At 40.7% G+C, this 21,194-nt stretch overlaps 1 protein-coding gene across 1 annotated transcript in view; it reads right to left on the bottom strand.

Annotated features, from left to right (window-relative positions):
• LOC145408517 (zwei Ig domain protein zig-8-like) overlaps positions 1-6,724 on the bottom strand; it is a 59,908-nt gene extending 53,184 nt beyond the window's left edge. Inside the window, exon 1 of the mRNA XM_080279249.1 lies at positions 6,635-6,724. Within this exon, the coding sequence (XP_080135375.1) occupies positions 6,635-6,724 (90 nt within the window). The remainder of the gene's footprint in view (positions 1-6,634) is intronic.
• Positions 6,725-21,194: the final 14,470 nt, after the last annotated feature.

Genomic DNA, 21,194 nt, shown 5'->3' with positions numbered 1-21,194 from the left:
AGCTCCAGGCCAAGATGGAATTTCGCCAGTTGTTTTGAAAAAGTGTTCCCCTGAATTTGCCTCTGTTCTAGCTAAATTATTCAGACTATGCATACGTTCTTCTTCATTCCCAAATTAATGGAAAGAAGCCAATATCCACCCAATTCCGAAGAAAAGAAGTTCCTCTGACTCCTCTGATTGCAGACCAATAGCAGTCACATTTTCTCTTGGTATGGTATTTGAAACTTTAATTAATAAGCACATTGTCAAACTCTTGAATCCAACAACTTAAATAGTAATAGACAATATGGCTTTCGCCACGAAAGATCCACCATTGACATACTCAATCTCCTAACTCATACCATCCATCAATCAATTGACATACATGGAGTAACTCAAGCAGAAGCCCTTGATATTTCTAAAGCTTTCGATAGAGTATGGCACCGTTCCCAGCTGTCCAAACTCCCTTGCTATGGACTAACGTCTTTGTTCCTTTGATCTCCCCTTATCTCAGTGACAGGAAAATAAGAATGAAATTAGATGATGTATATTCCAATTTCCACTCAATTAATGCCGGCGTGCCGCAGGGATCAGTTCTGGCCCCAACCCTGTTCCTGGTTCATGTTAATGATCTCTTATCTGTCACCGACAATCCCAACCACTCATACGCAGATGACTCAACACTACATAGTTCATTCACACTCAGACACCCAGTTACAGAGTCTAATATCTCTACTTCTCAACTCAGTACAGCCATCTCCATAAATCAGTGAATGGGGACAAAACAACCTTGTCTCATTTAATGCTAGTAAAACTAAATATATACAATTTACTAATAGACAGATATTGCCAGATTCGTACATTACCTTCAGTGCTACTAATATTCCCATCTCCAAAAGTAATGAAATTCTCGGCATCTCAACAATGCCCTCAGCTGGACGTCTCATGTTAGATCACTTGCTAAAACCGCCTCAAAGAAACTTGGATTAATGTACGGAGTCCATAACTTCTTCACTGACGAGCAGTTATCTGTAATTTATAAGAGTCATGTGTGCTCTCAGCCTGAATATTGCTCACCCTTTGGAATGGATGTGGAGAAGTTGCATTAAAACAAGTAGATGAAATTCAGAACAAGGCTGTTAGAATTATTAACAACCCTGCCATTACAAATAAACTACCTCCCCTACAAGTAAGAAGGAATGTTGCCTCCCTTGCATTATTTTACAGATATTTTTATGGTAAATGCTCAAATGAAGTTGCGTCCATGATACCACCTCTCCATGCCTTCCTTCGTGCTACACGGGTATCTGGTAATACTCATGACTGGAATGTCACTCAGCCATATTGCAAAACTTCTGCCTATCAGAATTCTTTCATTCCACGTACTGCATCTCTTTGGAACTCGCTTCGCCAGAGTTGTTTCCCCCAAACTTCAACCTACAGCTGTTTAAGTCTAACTGTTACAGGTATTTTATGAAAAGAGGAAACCAGGAATCTGGCGTATGGATTTTTTTTTTTTTATTCATTTGGTTTTCCTTCCTCTGTTCTGTTATTATAATATATATATATATATATATATATATATATATATATATATATATATATATATATATATATATATATATAGAGAGAGAGAGAGAGAGAGAGAGAGAGAGAGAGAGAGAGAGAGAGAGAGAGAGAGAGAGAGAGATTGACAGAGATATAGATATACATAGATAGATAACTATATATATATATATATATATATATATATATATATATATATATGTATCTATATATATCATCATCATCATCAGTTGTTAAGGTCCACTGCAGGACCGGCCTATTCTTACCGAAGCAGGGACGATACAGCCAATGTATCTCTACCCAGTGGCTTAGGCTGTCTGGTAGAGCCTATGTAGGGTGAGAAGTGTTTGTGAGTGTAATTGTTGTAGTGGCGTTGGATGTGTGTGTAGTCTGTGAACCAAGTGTAATCAGCCCGCCTTAAGCCGATTGGGTCCAAGCATACTAGTATGCGACACTTGTTCAACCACAGCACCCCTTGTGTCCGCCAAAGTGGCAAGTGGCTAGGTGAACGCTTCCCAAAGTTTTTACAACTCTGGCGGGAGGCGAACCCGCACTCATCAGCGTGCAAAACGCACACTCTATCACTGTACCACAGAGGCATATATATATATATATATATATATATATATATATACGCAGACTGAAGATGTCCAGGGGCAGGATCCTACTGCTACTTAACTGGTGCGTCCCCGGGTAGCGGTTAGGGTAAAGCCTTATAGATATACTAAGTACCGTCTTGGACACTAAGGACCATAGGACCCTGTATATATATGTATGGCTCCATCGAGTATTCCAAATAATGTGTTTAATTAATAACATCTCATCAGAAACTATGTGGCAGAGAGATGGGATTATTTGCCACAATCCTCCCAACTCAACATGAATTCTGTTGCAAACGATTTGACGGGCGTTAATGTTGGATCATCATCTATATCCATCTCTCTATCTCTCTATCTATAACTATATCTATCTATCTATCTATCTATCTATCTATATATATATATATATATATATATATATATATATATATATATATATATATATATATATATATATATAGTGGCAGTGTGCCACCGAAAGTGAGTAGGCACTGTCTCGTCAACTTACAGACTGGGATATTAAACAAACTGAAATCCATGAATATCTATACATACAGTGTAAGAAGCTCTGTAGATGGTTGCAATCTTGATAACTTAATGACTGAATTAGAAAATATTAGCTGGGATACTGTAGGTTTGAGTGAGATCCACAGAAAAGAAAAAGTAATTCAACTCCACGACAGCAACCACCTATTTTACTACAGAGGAAGGCAAAATGAAAGAGTTAGTGGTGTACGATTTCTAATTAACAGAAATCTTGCAGACAACATTGTTAAATTCAACAGTGTATCTGACAGAGCAGCATGGACTGTAATCAGATACACCCTGAAAGTAATACATGGATTTACACCGACTTTTCGAAGCTCAGATGAAGAAATAGAAATATTCTATGATGAGGTCTCCCAGATTGTGGAAGAAAAGACCACATATACTATACTCATGGGAGACTTCAATGCAAAAGTTGGGAAATAAAAAGAAAATATGGAAAAGCAAGTACGGGAAAATGTGGAGTGGGAGAAAGGAATGAATGAGGAGAAATGGTGGTAAATTTTGCTAAAATGTATAACATGAGAATAATAAACACATTCTTTCACAAAAGATCAGGGAGAAAATGGACATGGGGAAGTCCAAATGGAGAACAATGAACGAAATCGGCTTTATTATAGCAGATTAGAACAACTCAATCACAAATGTCGCGGTTATCAACAAAGTATATAGTAAGTGACCATAGAATGATGAGTTGCACAACCAAATTCACTTTGAGAAGTGAAAGAAAGAAAATAATTAAAAATAAAAATATATGAACAATAAAAGTAAGCGAAAACAAAGAAGCCTTCCAGTTGGAAATAACGAACAGATTTCAGACTCTAAGTAATGCTGAGTGTGACACTGATGAGTTGAATGACAGACTAACAAAAGTGCTAAGAGAATCAGCGGAGGTAGTAGGAAAACCCAACACAACCAAAGACAAGAAGTATTCAGAAAAGACACTCAAGCTCATGAAAAAAATTAAAAAAAGAAGAAGGGAAATGTAAGTAAAAAAAAATGAAGGATGAAACAGAACGAGCGGAATCATATTAAGCTTATCAACAAAAGACAAAGAGAAGGAAAAAAAAAAAAAGAAACATGGATCAGATCAAAGAAACCACCAAAAAATTAAAAAGTCTGAAACAGATCTGAAGTAAAATGGTGCTAGGAAAGCAACCAATTATATCACTGAAAGACAAAATGGCGAAGTCATCAAATGCATAATTATGTAAGATGGCAAAGAGAGTTGAAGACTATTACAAAGAACTGTATGCATCATAGACAGTAGCACCAATAGCTAACTTTTCAGTAGACTCAAGTGAAATACCTGAGGTAACACCAGACGAAGTAAACATTTCTCTTAAAAATATGAAAATAGGGAAGGCCTCAGGAGAAAATGGAACAGTACGGTAGCAGATTTACTTTTGGATGCAGGAAAAAAAGTACAAAACAGGCTTGCACACTTATTTACTCAATGTATAAAAATCAAGAAAATTCCCCAAACGTAGTGTAATGCAACAGCTATTTTACGTAACAAAAAAAAAAAAAAGGCGACTCAAAAGATCTTCGTAACTATCGACCCATTAGGTCATTATCAGTTATTTACAGGCTCTTCACTAAAGCCCGTGCGAACAAAATAACAAATTTGGAAGAAAACCAACCTCATGAAGAGGCAGGATTCCGAAGCGGGTATTAACTTCCACTACTGATCATCTACACACAGTGAATAGGCTAACTGAGAAAACTACAGAATATAATAAACCACTGTGCTTAGGTTTTGTTGATTACGAAAAGGCTTTCGACTCAATGGATTACACTGCAATTATAAATTCATTGCACGAACGAGGAGTAAATGAGGACACTGTAAAACTGCTCGAAAACATATACAAAGCGGGAACTTCTACAATAATACATAAAGACTCGGACACAATTAAGACTGAGAAAGGTGTGCGTCACTGAGATACCGTTTCACCAAAATTATTTACAGCATGCCTAGAAAGTATTTTCACAAACCTAGACTGCGAAAATAAAGGAGTAAACACAGATGGAGAAAAGCTAAACCATTTAAGATTTGCAGATGACATTGTCCTAATTTCAGAAACAACAGAGACATTTGAAAAAAAAAAAAAAAAAAGTTAAATGACCTGAACAGAGAAAGTCTAAAAGTATGGCTACAGATGAAGCGAAGTAAAATTAATGTTTAACCGAAGTACACCAAAGAACGTCATCAGAATAAGCGAGGAAATGCTTGAAGAAGTCGAGAACTACAATTACTTAAGGCAAATACTAAAATTAACAAAAGGCCATAACAGTGAAATAAAAAGACGCATTACAGTTGAGTGGAAAACTTTTGGTGAACATAGATACATCATTAAAAGTAGCTTGCTAATATGTATGAAACGAAAAGTATATAACGAATGTATAATTCCAGCTATGACATACAGTTGCCAGACCTGGAAACTGACAAAATCGGTGGAAAATAAACTAATCCGTTCTCAGAAGACAATGGAGAGGTCATTGCTGGGAATATATTTAAGAGACAGGAAAAGATCAACTTGGGTGAGAGAGAGCAGACTAAAGTCAAAGACATTTTAGAAGTTACAAGAGCATGCAGAGGGCTCTCGCGTTTATGTGCTGTTCTAGTGTAACGTTGTCACTTGGATTTTTTGCAGCTAACCAATTGATCGTGTTATATGCACCTTCGGGAATGGAACTCAAGTTGTCCGAACACAAGTCTGAAGTACACAAACAGACACATGGCTACTGCTACAGTTTAATTTAGTTCTACCTCTGGGCAAAAAAGTCTACGGAGATCCTATGTTGGCTCCGGGAGCAGCGTTTTTTGGTCAAAATGTGATCGCTCATTAAATATAGTAAAAGTTTTTCAATCGTGATGGGGCCAAGTTTTTTTTACATCAGCGATTTTTTTGTGACTTTTATGCCAGTTTTGGTGCGATCTGCATGTGTAGTTTCGGCTGCCCAAAATACACACACACACACACACACACACACACACACACACACACACACACATGGCTACTGCTATAGTATATTAGATAAAACAACAGAAATGGAGGTGGACAGGCCATGTAGCAAGAATAAGGGATAACCGATGGAGCAAGAGGCTGGCTGACTGGACTCCAAGAAACTGCAAGTGTAGAAGAAAAGGGCCAGACAAGAGGTGGAGAGATGAGATAGAGAAATTTGCAAGGAAAACATAGGAGAGACTGGCTCAGTTATGGAATTTGTGGAGAAGGTTGGGTGAGGCCTTTGTTCAGTGGTGGACTTGTCGTGACTGATGATGATGATGATATATAGATGTGTGTATATATATATTTATATAAGGTCTCTTCAGAAAGTATCCGATCTCAGGCTCTTAAAAAAAAATAAATGGCTAACCTGTTATGCTAGAACACTTCCCCCTCAATGCTGGCCCCTTTAACTTGGCACACATAGCCCAACATTCTTTCCAATGCCTGAAACACTTTTCAAAGTTGGTTTTCACTATCTCCTGCAGGTGCTTCGTCGCATTCATCATGATCTCTTCTCTTCTCTCAAATCGGGAACCTTCCAGCAGAGTTTTGTGCTTGGGGAATAACCTAAAAGTTGCACGGAAGTATGTCTGGTGAGTAGGGAGCCTGCGGGATGTTGTGCTTGGCCAAAAACTCCTGAATCAGTTGAAAAGAAGGGGCAGGGGTGTTGTCATGGTGCAGCCTCCAATTTGCCACTTTCCAAAGGCCTGGTCTCTTCCGCCGAACTAGGTCATGAAGATGACAGATAACATCGAGGTAGTAATGTTTGATGAAAGCCTGATCTTCTGGTGTACAATCTTGATGCACACCACCACGGTAGTCGAAAAAAAAAAAAATCTGTCAACATGCGAGTGCATTTCACCTTCCTGTGGACCTGTCGTGCTTTTCTCGGCCGAGGAACCCTGCGTGCTTCCACTGAGACTACTGTACTTTGGTCTCTGGGTCGTACCCGTACACCCAAGTCTCATCTCCAGTGATAACCGTCTTCAGAAAGTATGGATCGCGATGTCCACACTCCATCATGTCTTGAGCAACGTTCATCCAAGAGAAGAGATCATGACGAATGCGACGAAGAACCTGCAAGGTATACCGATAACTGACTTTGAAAAATGTTTCAGGCAGTGGAGAGAACGCTGGGCTATGTGTGTCAAGTCAGAAGGGGTCTACTTTGAGGTGGATTAGTGTCCTAGCTCAACAGGTTAGCTATTTTCTTTTTTTTTTTTTAAGCGTCAGCTCCGATACTTTCTTGCTAAGGTGCAAGCTACCTACAAACCAAATTTGAAGACAAGATAATTATTTTGGCAACACACACACACACACACACACACACACACACACACACACACACACACACACACACACATACAAACTATAATGCCATGCATTGCTAAAGGCGGACAAGGATAATATATTTACTCTAAAATATATCGTTGATGAAAAGGGGATGATGATGATGATGATGATGTCAACCTCGTCTCCATCCTCCTCCTCCTCCTCCTCATCATCATCACTTTACTGCAGTATCCCATTATAACGTTTCCACCACATCACACTCATCACCGTTGAAACTCTCTCCACCACCATCATCATCACCATTCACCAACACCATAACTTCTGCACCACACCATCCTGCCACACCACCTCCATCACCATCTACAGAACGCTTCCCTTCCCCCTCCTCCCTACCCACCCCTCTTGATGGCAGAGAATATTCGAAGTCAGTATCATCATCATCATTATTTTCACTCCCACCATCATCTTAACCCCATCGTTCCATCACCAGATTATCTTCTTATCTAACTCCATCAGCGTACAGTAGCCTATCATTAACGTGACCATCATCACCAACATGCTGGCACCTTCATCATCATCACGCCACTGTCTTGCACACCGCCACCACCATCATCTCCATCGCAGCACCCCATCACCACCACACTACACCATCAACATCGCACGACCATCATCATCAAATCCACACCATCATCTTCACACTACACCATCATCATCGCACCACCATCATCAAATCCACACCATCATCTTCACACTACACCATCATCATCGCACCATCATCATCAAATCCACACCATCATCTTCACACTACACCATCATCATCGCACCACCAGCATCATCAAATCCACACCGTTACCTTCGCACTACACCTTCATCATCATACCATCACCACACCATTACCATCATCATAACACCACTATCACCATCAAAATTATCTTCATATTCCCTCACCACCGCCTCCATCACCACCCAAACCCTTTCCATTACCATCCGCTTCACCATCGCACTCCACACCACTTCCATCACCACCTAAACCCTCTCCATCACCATCAGCTTCACCATCACACTCCACACCACCTCTATCACCACCTACATCCCCTCCATCACCTTCAGCTTCACCATCTCACTCCACACCCTCTCCATCACCACTTGAACCCTCTCCATCACCATCAGTGTCTCCATCCCACGCCACAACACCTCCATCATCACGTTGCCAGCGCCTACCCTGAAGGAATACCAAACTGTTAATGAAATCAGTGCTTGTCCACTTCCTATACGACAGTCCTCCGCTCAAACAAAACACCACCATCATCACCACACCATTCCACACCACCATCCCCATCACTTCCGCTCCCATTATCATCATCATCGTCTAACCCATTTCACCACTTAACATTACTTCGTCATTACCAGTGCCCTCTTTATCATCATCACCTTCACACTCCCACACCACCATATCATACAACGTCATCCCACTACATCATCTTCAACTCCATCATCATCTTCGTCGCCAGTGCTCTCATGCCCTGAAGGTAACGCAAAGTAAATGAAATTACTGGTCGTCAGTCTCCTCTGTCCTTTTCTCTTACATCCCATCACTTCCATCACCACACCACCACCCCTATCACATCCACCTCCACCATCATCATGACTCCTCTGTCTTTCAAACCACCACCACCAACACCTAAACCACTCCACACGTATACCCTCTCCGTCATCGCCATTTAGCACCACCATCCTATCATCTTCACCACACCAACTCCATCACCATCATCGCCAGCGCCCCCCTGAAGGCGCGCAAACTGTAAATCAAATCATTTTCCGTCCTACACCTACGTCCGTCCTTCCCTCTCGCAAATCACTGCCTCCATCGCCACACCATTCCATCAACCCTCAGCAAAGAAAAATCATCACCATCATCATCATCATTTCCATCACCATCTCTACAACACTAATTCACCAGCATGTCATCACCACATAAAATTAATCATTTGTATTTCTCTTCTCATCACAATACTTGGATCATCACCATAATCATCACCAGCAGCAGCATCTCAGCCACACCACCACATCACCTCTATCAACACCACGTCCATCATCACCTTTGCCATTTTACGGCATTACCCCATCATCTCCACGGGATATCACCACAGTGCATCATCTTCAGCATTCCACACCACCCCCGTCACTACCATACTGTACCATCAATACCACCACCTCCATAACCAGCTTCATTACATTTCACCACACCATCATCTCCATCACCTATCTGTGTTATCAACATCATCATCATCATCATCACTCCACTCTCCGACACAACTAACGCCGAATCTGTCACCACCACTTCATCACCACCTATACCCTCTCCATCACAATCATCACTGTCTCACACCACCATCCCCACCTCCAACATCGCCAGCGTCCCTCCCCTTCCCCAGATGCATAGTTAAGGAAGGAAGGAATAAAAAGAACTAGCACCAAGCCAGAAAATGCCTATATAACACTGAGGCAAAAAGTAACAGAATCGATGCTGAAAAGTAAGGGACGGATTTTGGGCGGAGAGCAGGTAGTTAAAATGGAGACAAAAAAGAGGAGACGTGACAGAAAATAAGTAGGAGCAGATGTGGGTGGGTATGGAGGAGAAAAAGGATAATGGTAAGGAGAAGAGAGAGAGAGAGAGAGAGAGAGAGAGAGAGAGAGAAGGGGGAGGAGGGGGCCTTGCTCATTCCTTCCTGCTTGTCGATTTCAAATTGAGATGGAGAAATCAGTATTATAAAACCAAAATCAAATGATAACATAGAGACGGGGAAGACGCAAACAGGCGGAAAGATGGAATAATTAATACACCTACATTTCTTGCTTGGAAAGAATGAGAAAAAGTGATATTGGAGAGTGAAGCTATATATAATGCAGACGAATATGCGAAGCGTAACCGAATAATAAATACTGTACTTATGTTCTGGTCTCCAAAAGGAAAGAAAGAAGCAATATGACAGACAGAAGACAAGACAGTTTAAGTGAAAAGAGGCAGAGTGACAAAACAAAGAACATTTATAGATTTGGATCTGGAAGGAAAGAGAAAAGCAAATGTACAGATAGAAAAGGCCATGGGTATAATAAACGAGAAGATGCAAAATTCCACGGTAAAAACACCTCTTGTTTTGAGCTTCCAAGTACAGAAAGAGACGGCAGAGTGACAGACCTATGGGTTGTCAATAGTCATACATTAAATCCTCGAAGAAAAGAGAGTATCATAGACAGGTAGAGAAGGAAGTGATCAGTTTTATCTGCATCTCGACTGTCTATTCCGATCAAGGGAGCAATAGTGTTAAGTCGAAAATGAATAAAGCAGCGTACTGGGATGAAAAGAGACACAAAGGCAGCTTCATGAATAGCTGTAGCTCTGGTCCAAGAAGGACAGAGCACAGCTAATGATAGAAAGCGAAGGCCTTCGACAGGGCAGACAAAATGAGGCTTAGCGATGGAGCAATGCTTTGAGTAGTTCTGGGTTTCAAGAAAGAAGGGGAAATGGCACTGGTTGACTCACTATTCTTTCTTTGTTTGTTAGTTACGTATTTCCTACTTCATGTATCATTTCCCGGTTTGTGCACTGGTCGAGGAACAAAAACCTTGGCTATCCCGTCGTTTATTTAAAGTGGGAACAGTTCCTACCTAGGAGTACGAAGCTACTGTTCTCGGCCAAAATGTGAAGTCAAACATGCCAGAAGAAGAGAGGGTGAATAACCACGTGCGTCTGTCCTGCATTATTAACACATTCACGGCACAGTTTACAAAGTGTTCAATGTTTTAGTCACGCCACTTCCCCCGTCATTGGCATATTTTAGGTGTCCATGTCTCCTCATTTGAAAAACCTTAACACCCATTAGTATCTTTACGCATAAATTTTACGAACCTTAATATCTGTTAATGTTTGTATGCATGTGACTGCTTTATAGGTACCCAAACCATTAAGCGAATTTAGCTCAGTCTTGCCAAGTACATTTAGGGACATCAATACTCTCAATATTCCAATGCGTCTGCTTCACACTAACGGCATGATCGCTGCATTTTTTTTGGCACGTCATATCAGAGTCATCTACTGGCAAGGAAAAATACCAAGTCTTTCTCAGAATGAGTAGTTAATAGAAGGCAGTGAGAAGTGGGGGTGGAAGAATGTTTCGTAAACTATTGTCCGTGACTGCAAAAACCATAGGAGCTAGAGCGACAAGTATGGTAGATTACAACCCTTGAAACCACTAAGGAAGTTCTTAGGGGACGCATCACCTCCCACCTCACCAATCCCCCATTACCTTGGTTATCTAAACCAGTGACTGGATTGGTCACATAAATGGCAGGTAAAACTTTGAAGGGTGAGTGTGTCCAGAAAACGTTGCCCCCTCTCCGTAAACTTTCGTCATGTATTTCGTACCATAACTGGCCCAAGCCCACGAATGAAAAATATGAATTCACCCGGTGATGAAAACACCGAAACTAGGAGGAAGGAATAACGTGGAGTGAAAGGCCGGGGTAAACCCGCCTATCACAGGCTCTGTGGTGTAGTTCGTCCAACTTACCTTCCGGGAGATTTTTGTCTTGTTGCAGCATATTTCCCGTAGCTCAGTGGCAGAACATTACAAACATTGTCTCTACAGCTTTTACACATCTTCGTGATTAGCACTATATTTTAGTACTTACCTCCTGATTAGCTTAGCACTCTTAATGGAGAAATGACAATTTTAGGACAAGTTAAAGTGGGCAGAGTATAGCCGTGTTGCACGAATCGCCAGATTTCAGAAACTAATTACAAAACTGTTATGAAAAGTGACTCGAAAAACGGGAAAAGAGAAGACGAGAAAAAGAAAGATAAGAAAACAAGAGTAGTTTCTGTAAAATGAAATATATATATATATATATGTGTGTGTGTGTGTGTGTGTGTGTGTGTGTGTGTGTGTGTGTGTACAGTGTGAGAAAGACGAGGTGGGAACGGAAAAGAAAAGTTCGATTATGGTCTATAAAAAAAAAATGTCACTTATAAAAATATGTGATACAGAATTGTCCAAAATGCCTCAAAATCAGGTGAAACAAAAGAAAGATAAGATGTGGGCGGGAGAAAGATGAAACAAATGCAAGAAGACCGTTGCTTCCGTAACTTAAAGTATATGAGCAAATGTATCTATGTGTCTATGTATTTACCTATCTATTTATACATCTGTCAAACTATCTATCTGTCTGTCTGTCTGTCTGCCTGCCTGTCTGTCTGTCTGTCTGTCTGTCTCTCTCTCTCTCTCTCTCTCTCTCTCTCTCTACCGTGCTGCGGGAGGAAATGACACATTTTGGATATGACAGAGGTAGGAATTCTAAGCAAAAAATGTTGTATCAACATGTGTCCAGGTCTTAACCGTTACGGAGCTACAACTACTGATGATCTTCGGGATGAAAATGGTCTCCAATACAATTCACCCATAAGGTTATCAGCAGTCGCAGCTCCGTAAAGGTTACATTAGGAAACATGATGATATATTTTTTTTTACTTAGAATTCATGTATCAGTCATTTCCGAAAGTTATGCCCTTTTCTCCCGGGACACACACACACACACACACACACACACACACACACACACATATATATATATATATATACCGATATCTACAAAGTAAAGGAAACAAAATATCCCGAGCGCTTTCATGTATTCACATCTCCTGAAGATGTTGTTACATAGCCTATGATTTCATCATCCTTTGTGTAATTTTAACGCACAGTATGCTGCATGTTTGATCACGAGCGTGTTCTGCCTCAGTCCCCCCTTCTACCGTTATAGTAGAGTAAGTCGTTCTTTCTGTTGTTCAGAGCGGGATTGTCAACTCTTTGTCCCCATGGCTTCATTTGCGCGTCCTTCTTACAAGTTGTATCAAGCTCTGCTGGCCCCTATATTATGAGCTCAGTCTCTGCATCATTGCCACTTAGATCTACTCCTCATTTTGTTCACATCTGTGTCCTCCCCTGTACAGTTATTATTGTGAGTGCTCAGGAAGTCTCCAACCATCTAGCAGCTGTGTGTAATTTGAGTATAACCGTTGTTGCATTTTTTCTTGTATTGTGTAGCATAAGGTTAATTCTTAGGCCTAGTAAAGTTTTTGTAATTCATGTAAGGTTCTTTATGTCAGTCATTTTTGATAATATTTTGTATCTGTAATAATTTATCTTGCATTAACTGAGCATTACCCAGTGTATTTTCATTTTATCAGGGCTGACTTAGATAAATTTACTCTTGCTAATTTCGTGTTAATAGAGGCTATTCCAGTTAACCATATATTTAACCTGTTTTTTGCCATTACATTATCCTTATGAGTCCTGAATGTTTTGTTGTTAGTTTGAGCATTAAACTTTAACTTGTAATTTTACCTAACTCTTTTGTTTTGAACCTGGAACTTTACGGGACAGTAGTGACTCTTAGTATTCTCACTTAATGTGTACATTATCTTTCTCTGTTCCGTAACATAAATTTGGCGACCTCATATCAGGATATTCAGGATATTATCATAAGGATATTGCTTGATATTTTGTAACTGTGATTTATTCATGATGTCTACTATTTCTACACTTGATGAAGCCAAAGATTTTTTGTCAAATGTGCAAACAGTGTGTGATGTAGAAAACAGAACAAAGAATGAACTTAAGCTTGTTGCTCAACAATTGGGAATTGCAGTTCACTCTTATCATTCTAAAGATCATATTGTTGGCATGATTAATAAAAGCTTGTTTAATGTAACTCCTCCAAATGAGCAAACGCAGATTGAATTAGCTAAGTTACAGCTAGCCCTGCAGGAGGCTCGTGTTAAGGAGGCTGAATTTCAAGCACGTGCTAAGAAGGCTGAGTCTCAGGCTAAGGAGGCGGAGTCTCAGGCTAAGGAAAAGGAGTCTCAGGCTCGTATTCAGGAGGCTGAATTTCAAGCACGTGCTAAGGAGGCTGAGTCTCAGGCTAAGGAGGCGGAGTCTCAGGCTCGTATTCAGGAGGCTGAATTTCAGGCAAATGCTCGTATTCAAGAGGCACAGGTACAGGCTCAGGCACAAGTTGAAATTGCTAGGATTCAGGCAGACCATGAGTATCGCATGAAACAAGGTGCAACTGGATCATCTAGCTCTGATGATTTTGATGTGGCTAAAATGTTAAACTTGTCCCTCCTTTTAATGAATCTGATATAACAAAGTATTTTCAGTTGTTTGAGAGGGTAGCTACAGGTTTTAATTGGCCCAAAAAGTATTGGCCAGTACTCCTTCAAACTGTTCTCACCGGTAAAGCTCAAGTAACTTATGCATCTTTGCCTCAGGATCAATCTGATAATTATGATGTAGTTAAGAGCTTGATTCTTAAGGCCTATGAGCTTGTTCCTGAAGCTTATAGAGTAAAATTTAGGACAACTTACAAGCAAGATAAGCAATCCCATGTTGAGTATGCAAAAATCAAAGAAGATCTGTTAGAGCAGTGGTTAAATTCTAAGAATGTGGATTCTGAGTTTGGTAAATTTAAGCAGATGATTTTGCAGGAGGACATCAAGAGGTGTGTTAATAAAGATGTAAGCCTATATCTTGATGAGAAAAGAATAGATAATTGGTCTGATGCTGCAGTTTTAGCTGATGAATATGTTCTCACTCACAAGAGATATTCTAAAGAAAAAGGGAAAGCTGAAAATAAGTATGTTGCCTCTACTCAGAGTACAGGTAACAGGAAAGAGAATAAAGATGATGTTTCTCAGGAAGTAAATACCAGCTTCACCTCTAGATTTCAGAAACGTAAATGTACTTATTGTAGTAAGCTTGGTCATACTACGGAGAAATGTTTCAGGAGACAGCGTGATGTGAACAAAAAGGAGTCTTTAAATATTCAGTCAATTGGTCTAGTGTCCACTCTCGAGAGTTCCCAGAATTCTTTAACTGAGTTAACTGAACCTGCTTTGAGGGGTAACTTAAATTCTCATGATGGAGCTCCTCTTTTGAGCAGTAACGTGGGTGACACTCTCAAGAGTTCATGTGCTAATTTCCTGTCTGATGGTTTTGTCAGTCCTCTGGACAGTAATGACAGGAAATCAGTTAAAATATATCGTGATACAGGTGCTTGCCAATCGCTTATGCTGACCAGTGTTCTAGGCTCTAATGTTAATTCCTCTGATGAAACTGTAATCTTACAAGATGTAGGGAATAATTACTTCTCTGTCCCTCTGTGCAGAGTGAATTTAGAGTCTGGTTTTGTTAATGGTTCCGTTATGGTTGGGTTGGTTGAGACACTCCCAATGTCAGGTGTAACTTTCTTACTTGGAAATGATACTGGTGGAAGTCAAGTGTGTCCAGCTCCTCAGTTGTCTAGTGAGCCAGTGGCTGCGACCCAGGATTGTGATGTCCCTGATGTGTTCCCTGTATGTGCTGTCACTAGGGCTAAGTCTAAAGTTACTGGTGATTTAGAGGATAATGATGATGATGATGTTATCCTAGGTGACACTTTTCTTGCTAATTTGGACCACTCACCAGATGAGGCAGTACCGCGTAGTGTTGATAATTTGTCTCGTCAAGAGTTGGTTGAGTTGCAGGTTGCTGACCCTGAGTTGAAAGGTCTAGCTAACTCTGCTTGCAGTGAGGAAGAGTCAGCTGGTGCTTCTACTTGTTATTATATAAAGTCAGGAGTACTTATGAGGAAGTGGAGACCCCCAACAGCATCAGCCGACTGTGAATGGGAGGTTGTACATCAAGTTGTCATCCCTCGTGTTTGTAGGCAGGATATCATTAGAGTGGGTCATGATTCCAGTTTGGCAGGACACCTTGGAGTGAGGAAGACTGTGGCACGCATTTTGAAACACTTCTACTGACCAGGTATCTTCAGGGATGTTTCCTGGTATTGTAAATCTTGTCACACCTGTCAAGTTGTGGGGAAGTGTAATCAGACCGAAAAGGTTGCACCTTTAGTTCCCATTACTCCTTTTGAGACGCCTTTCACCCGTGTGTTGGTGGATATTGTGGGCCCTCTTCCTAAGACTTCTTCAGGATTTTCTTATGTGTTGACCCTGATTGACATGGCTACTCATTATCCTGAAGCCATTCCACTTAGAAATATCTCAGCAAAGAACGTGGTTAAGGAAATGCTGGGGTTCTTCACAAAGTTTGGTCTGCCCAAGGAGGTACAGTCAGACCGGGGAAGTAATTTCATGTCAAATGTTTTCAAGCAGTCTCTGAAAGAGTTGGGCATCACCCAGATCACGTCTTCAGCTTACCATCCCCAGACCCAAGGAGCGTTGGAGAGATATCATCAAACACTCAAATCGATGCTCAAGAAATACTGTTTGGAACTTCAGAAAGACTGGGATAAAGGTCTTCCATTCGTTGTGTTTGCCGCAAGAGAATCTCCAAATGAATCACTGGGCTTCTCACCCTTTGAACTACTGTTTGGCCATGAAGTAAGAGGACCCCTTAAGTTACTCAAGGAATGCTGGCTGTCGGAGGAAGATGACGTCAACCTGCTGGAGTATGTGATGAAGTTCAAAGAACGGCCGTCCACTGCTTTACAGCTGGCGAGAGAGAATTTAGGAGCTGCTAAGGAGAAGATGAAGACTTGGTATGATAAGAAGTCCAGGTTACGCCACTTTCAGCCAGGAGATCAGGTTTTGATCCTGCTACCGGTTCATGGGCAACCTCTTCAAGCCAAGTTTAGTGGTCCTTATTTCGTGGAGAAGAAACTCAGTGATGTCAACTATGTCATCGCCACACCAGATCGTAGAAAGAACAAGCAACTTTGTCACATCAACATGCTAAAGTTATATCATACGCGGGACGAAAATAATCCAGTCTGCACTGTAGCTGTTCCACCCGAGTCTGCAAGTGAAGCTCTCCCATGCAGTATGAGCCTGAGTGATAGTTTGGGGAAGAATCCTGATATCATGAATGATCTCCAGACTAAGCTTTCTCATCTACCTCCAGAGGAAAGACAGGAGTTTTCGGCATTACTGCAGGAGTACCCTCAAGTGTTCCGTGCCACTCCAGGAAGAACCACTGTGTTGATGCATGATGTCGATGTTGGAGACGCAAAGCCAATTAAACTGCCTCCTTACTGTGTGAACCCAGTGAAAGTTCCTCTCATCCAGAAGGAGCTTGGCTACCTGTTGGACCACAAGATGATTGAGCCCTGTCAGAGCGAGTGGAGTTCTCCTGTCACTCTGGTCCCTAAGCCAGGGGGGTCACAGCGGCTTTGCATCGACTACAGACGTGTTAATCAGATAACCAAAACAGACACTTACCCTCTCCCTCGCGTGGAAGATTGCATAGACAAGATCAGAAAGGCTAGGTACATAAGTAAGTTTGATTTGTTAAAGGGATATGGCAAGTACCTATGACTGAACGTGCTAGGGAAATCTCATGTTTTGTAACACTAGGAAAGACTTTTGCATGTTCTGTAATGCCATATGGTATGAAGAATGCACCAGCCACATTTCAGAAGCTCATGAATGTTGTAACAGAGGGTTTGGCAGGGTGTGTTGTTTATATTGATGATGTATTAATCTTCAGTGACAACTGGAAAGATCACCTATGCCATGTCAGTAAATTTCTTGAGCGTTTGGTTCAGGCTAATCTTGTAGCTAATTTATCAAAGTGTGAGTTTGGTCAAGCTAAAGTTCAGTACCTTGGGTACGTAATTGGTGATCGACACGTTGCACCACCAGCAGCTAAGGTTCAGGTTATAAGTGATCTTCCCAGACCTAAAAGTAGGAAAGAGCTACAAAGATTTTTGGGAATGGTAGGTCATTACAGGAGATTTGTTCTTAACTTTTCAATTCTTGTATCACCACTTACAGACCTACTGAAAAAGGGAGTTAAATTTGTCTGGACCGATAACTGTGAATCCTCTTTCAACAAACTTAAAGCTATCCTATTAAGTTAGCCAGTGCTCGCTACTCCAAATTTTGCTAAGCCTTTTAAGATGGCTGTTGATGCAAGTGATACAGGAGCTGGGGCTGTTTTGCTGCAAGAGGATGATCAGGGTATTGAACATCCTGTATCTTATTACAGTAAGAAGTTCACTCCACCTCAAAAGAACTACTCAACTATTGAGAAAGAGCTTTTGGCCTTGATTTTGGGTTTACAGCATTTTTCATTTTATTTGTGTTCTGGTTTTGACCCCATAGTCATTTATACCGATCATAACCCATTGAAATTCCTTAGTGAGTTTAAAGATAAAAATCAGAGATTGACAAGATGGAGTCTACTTCTTCAGGAGTATTCATTAGACATACAACATGTCAAGGGGAAAGAAAATGTTATTGCAGATTGCTTATCTAGACTTTAGACAGATTGTTTTAGAATAATAAGAAATTTCCTTTGTAAATTTCTTTTTTCTTTGTGGGGAGGTGTTACATAGCCTATGATTTCATCATCCTTTGTGTAATTTTAACGCACAGTATGCTGCATGTTTGATCACGAGCGTGTTCTGCCTCAGTCCCCCCTTCTACCGTTATAGTAGAGTAAGTCGTTCTTTCTGTTGTTCAGAGCGGGATTGTCAACTCTTTGTCCCCATGGCTTCATTTGCGCGTCCTTCTTACAAGTTGTATCAAGCTCTGCTGGCCCCTGTATAATGAGCTCAGTCTCTGCATCATTGCCACTTAGATCTACTCCTCATTTTGTTCACATCTGTGTCCTCCCCTGTACAGTTATTATTGTGAGTGCTCAGGAAGTCTCCAACCATCTAGCAGCTGTGTGTAATTTGAGTATAACTGTTGTTGCATTTTTTCTTGTACTGTGTAGCATAAGGTTAATTTTGAGGCCTAGTAAGGTTTTTGTAATTCATGTAAGGTTCTTTATGTCAGTCATTTTTGATAATATTTTGTATCTGTAATAATTTATCTTGCATTAACTGAGCATTACCCAGTGTATTTTCATTTTATCGGGCTGACTTAGATAAATTTACTCTTGCTAATTTCGTGTTAATAGAGGCTATTGCAGTTAACCATATATTTAACCTGTTTTTTGCCATTACATTATCCTTATGAGTCCTGAATGTTTTGTTGTTAGTTTGAGCATTAAACTTTAACTTGTAATTTTACCTAACTCTTTTGTTTTGAACCTGGAACTTTACGGGACAGTAGTGACTCTTAGTATTCTCACTTAATGTGTGCATTATCTTTCTGTTCCGTAACAATGTGAATACACGAACGCGCGGGATATTTCGTGTTTCCTTTTCCTTGTGAATGTCAGCATGTCTATGAATCACGTTCTATTAAGTGATTTAATTGCACACACACACACACACACACACACACACACACACACACACACACACACACACACACACACACACACACACACACACACACACACACACACACACACACACACACACACACACACACACACACACACACACAGATAGATAGATAAATAGACAGATGGATCAATGACAAAAAGGTAATACGGAAATATAAAAAATATAAGGAAAAAGTAGATGGAACATGATTTTTACAGATGAGATGAGGGCCAAAGCAAAGCGAGAAAAGATCCAAAAGCAGTGAAGCCCATTATTTGAAAAATAAATAAAGTCCATTAGTTGATATAAATTAAAATGTGAAGCAAAAAGATAGAAAATGTCTGCAAAAAAGAGATGGAACAAAGAAAGGTAAGATGCGAGGCAGGAGAAAGAGGAGCGGAGGTTCAGACTACAATGGTTGCTCTTGTATCTGTCGCGAAAGTGTCGCAGTGTCCGCAACAACTGACTGTGCTTTGGGGCTGGACGAAACCTCCAGCGATAGACACAGCGGCCTGGGTGAAGCAGGTGGATGGATGCATGGATCTTGGTGGAATATGGATGTGGGTGATAGAGGTGGATGGCATACTGGAAAATGGGTGTCTGGATGGTTGTGGTTGATAGAAAATTGATGGGTGAGTGAGTGAAGGCGGATGGGATGGTGAAAATGGATACGAGGATGAAGGTACTTAATGGGGAACTGGTGGATACTACTGATGTAGAGCTGGTGGTCGTGAAGAGGGATGGATGAATGGATGTGGCTGAGCTGCTGACGGTAGAAATAACTGGAATACACGTAACTCGGTGAAAGAGATAGTGTAAAGTGCAACCTTACTCTACATACTTTTGTCATCAAGAGAAAAGTGAGTGAGCGCCATAAAAAACGACGAAACTGAATGACGAAGGACGGTATGGTTCGGAGAAGAAACGATAGATGAAGAGAAAACAGATGAGCAGGTGATAATGAAGAAACACAAGGTACTTAATAACTGTCAAACCCTTTAATGGTGTGCTACATCCCTTAACGACAATATTACAGGGGGAATCAAAAGTAAGGAAACTAAGGGAGGGACGTCATACAAAGGATATCCTGTGTTGTTAAATTTTAGATTTTCCCAAATTTCTTTTAGAGGTAACTAAGAGAAATTTAGGTACTACTGTAACATTCATAAATTGTATCCTTTTAGTGCAACGAATGTCCCCTCAGCGTATAGTTGTGGGTCATAATAGATAACTTTACTTAGCAATGGGAACTTGTCAACAGATGGAGAACTAGAGAAGGCCATCGTTCTGTGAAAGACATTAACGATGAACTCACTGAACTCATCTAACGAGACTCACACCGTTACTCTGAATCAGTTTTATGAGGAAGTTTGGGTACTGAAAGTAAATTTGCAACTTTGCTTTGATACTGAAGTTAGTCACGTGATGAAAGTGTGTGTGTGTGTGTGTGTGTGTGTGTGTGTGTGTGTGTGTGTGTGTGTGTGTGTGTGTGTGTGTGTGTGTGTGTGTGTGTGTGTGTGTGTGTGTGTGTGTGTGTGTGTGTGTGTGTGTGTGATGGGTGGTAGGAAGAAGAGGAGGAGGATGTAAGTGGGGGGCTGAGTAGTGAGGGAAAGTTTTTTTTTTTTTTTTTTAATACACTTAGTCATTACATGGGTTACTTTCTGGCATAAGTAAATGCATAAGGTTATTTGAGCCTAGACGTAGATATATTTTGTACATTCACTATCCGCCCACTCAATGTAGTACTGCTTTGGGTGTCTGCCCTTTCCTTTCTTCCTCTTCTGTCTTTCTTTCCTTCATTCTTTCCTATTCCTTCTGCCTACCGGTGTCTTTACACTCCCCTTTTCTGTTTTTCTTTCCTTCATTCTTTCCTCTTCCTTCTGCCTGTGGGTGACTCTACACTGAGTGACAAGCCAAA

Source organism: Coenobita brevimanus, chromosome 77, assembly GCF_032717465.1.
Source record: "Coenobita brevimanus isolate Jiangsu-jjx chromosome 77, ASM3271746v2, whole genome shotgun sequence".
In the NCBI taxonomy this organism is placed as follows: domain Eukaryota; kingdom Metazoa; phylum Arthropoda; class Malacostraca; order Decapoda; family Coenobitidae; genus Coenobita; species Coenobita brevimanus.
This window is presented reverse-complemented; position numbering and strand designations above follow the sequence as displayed.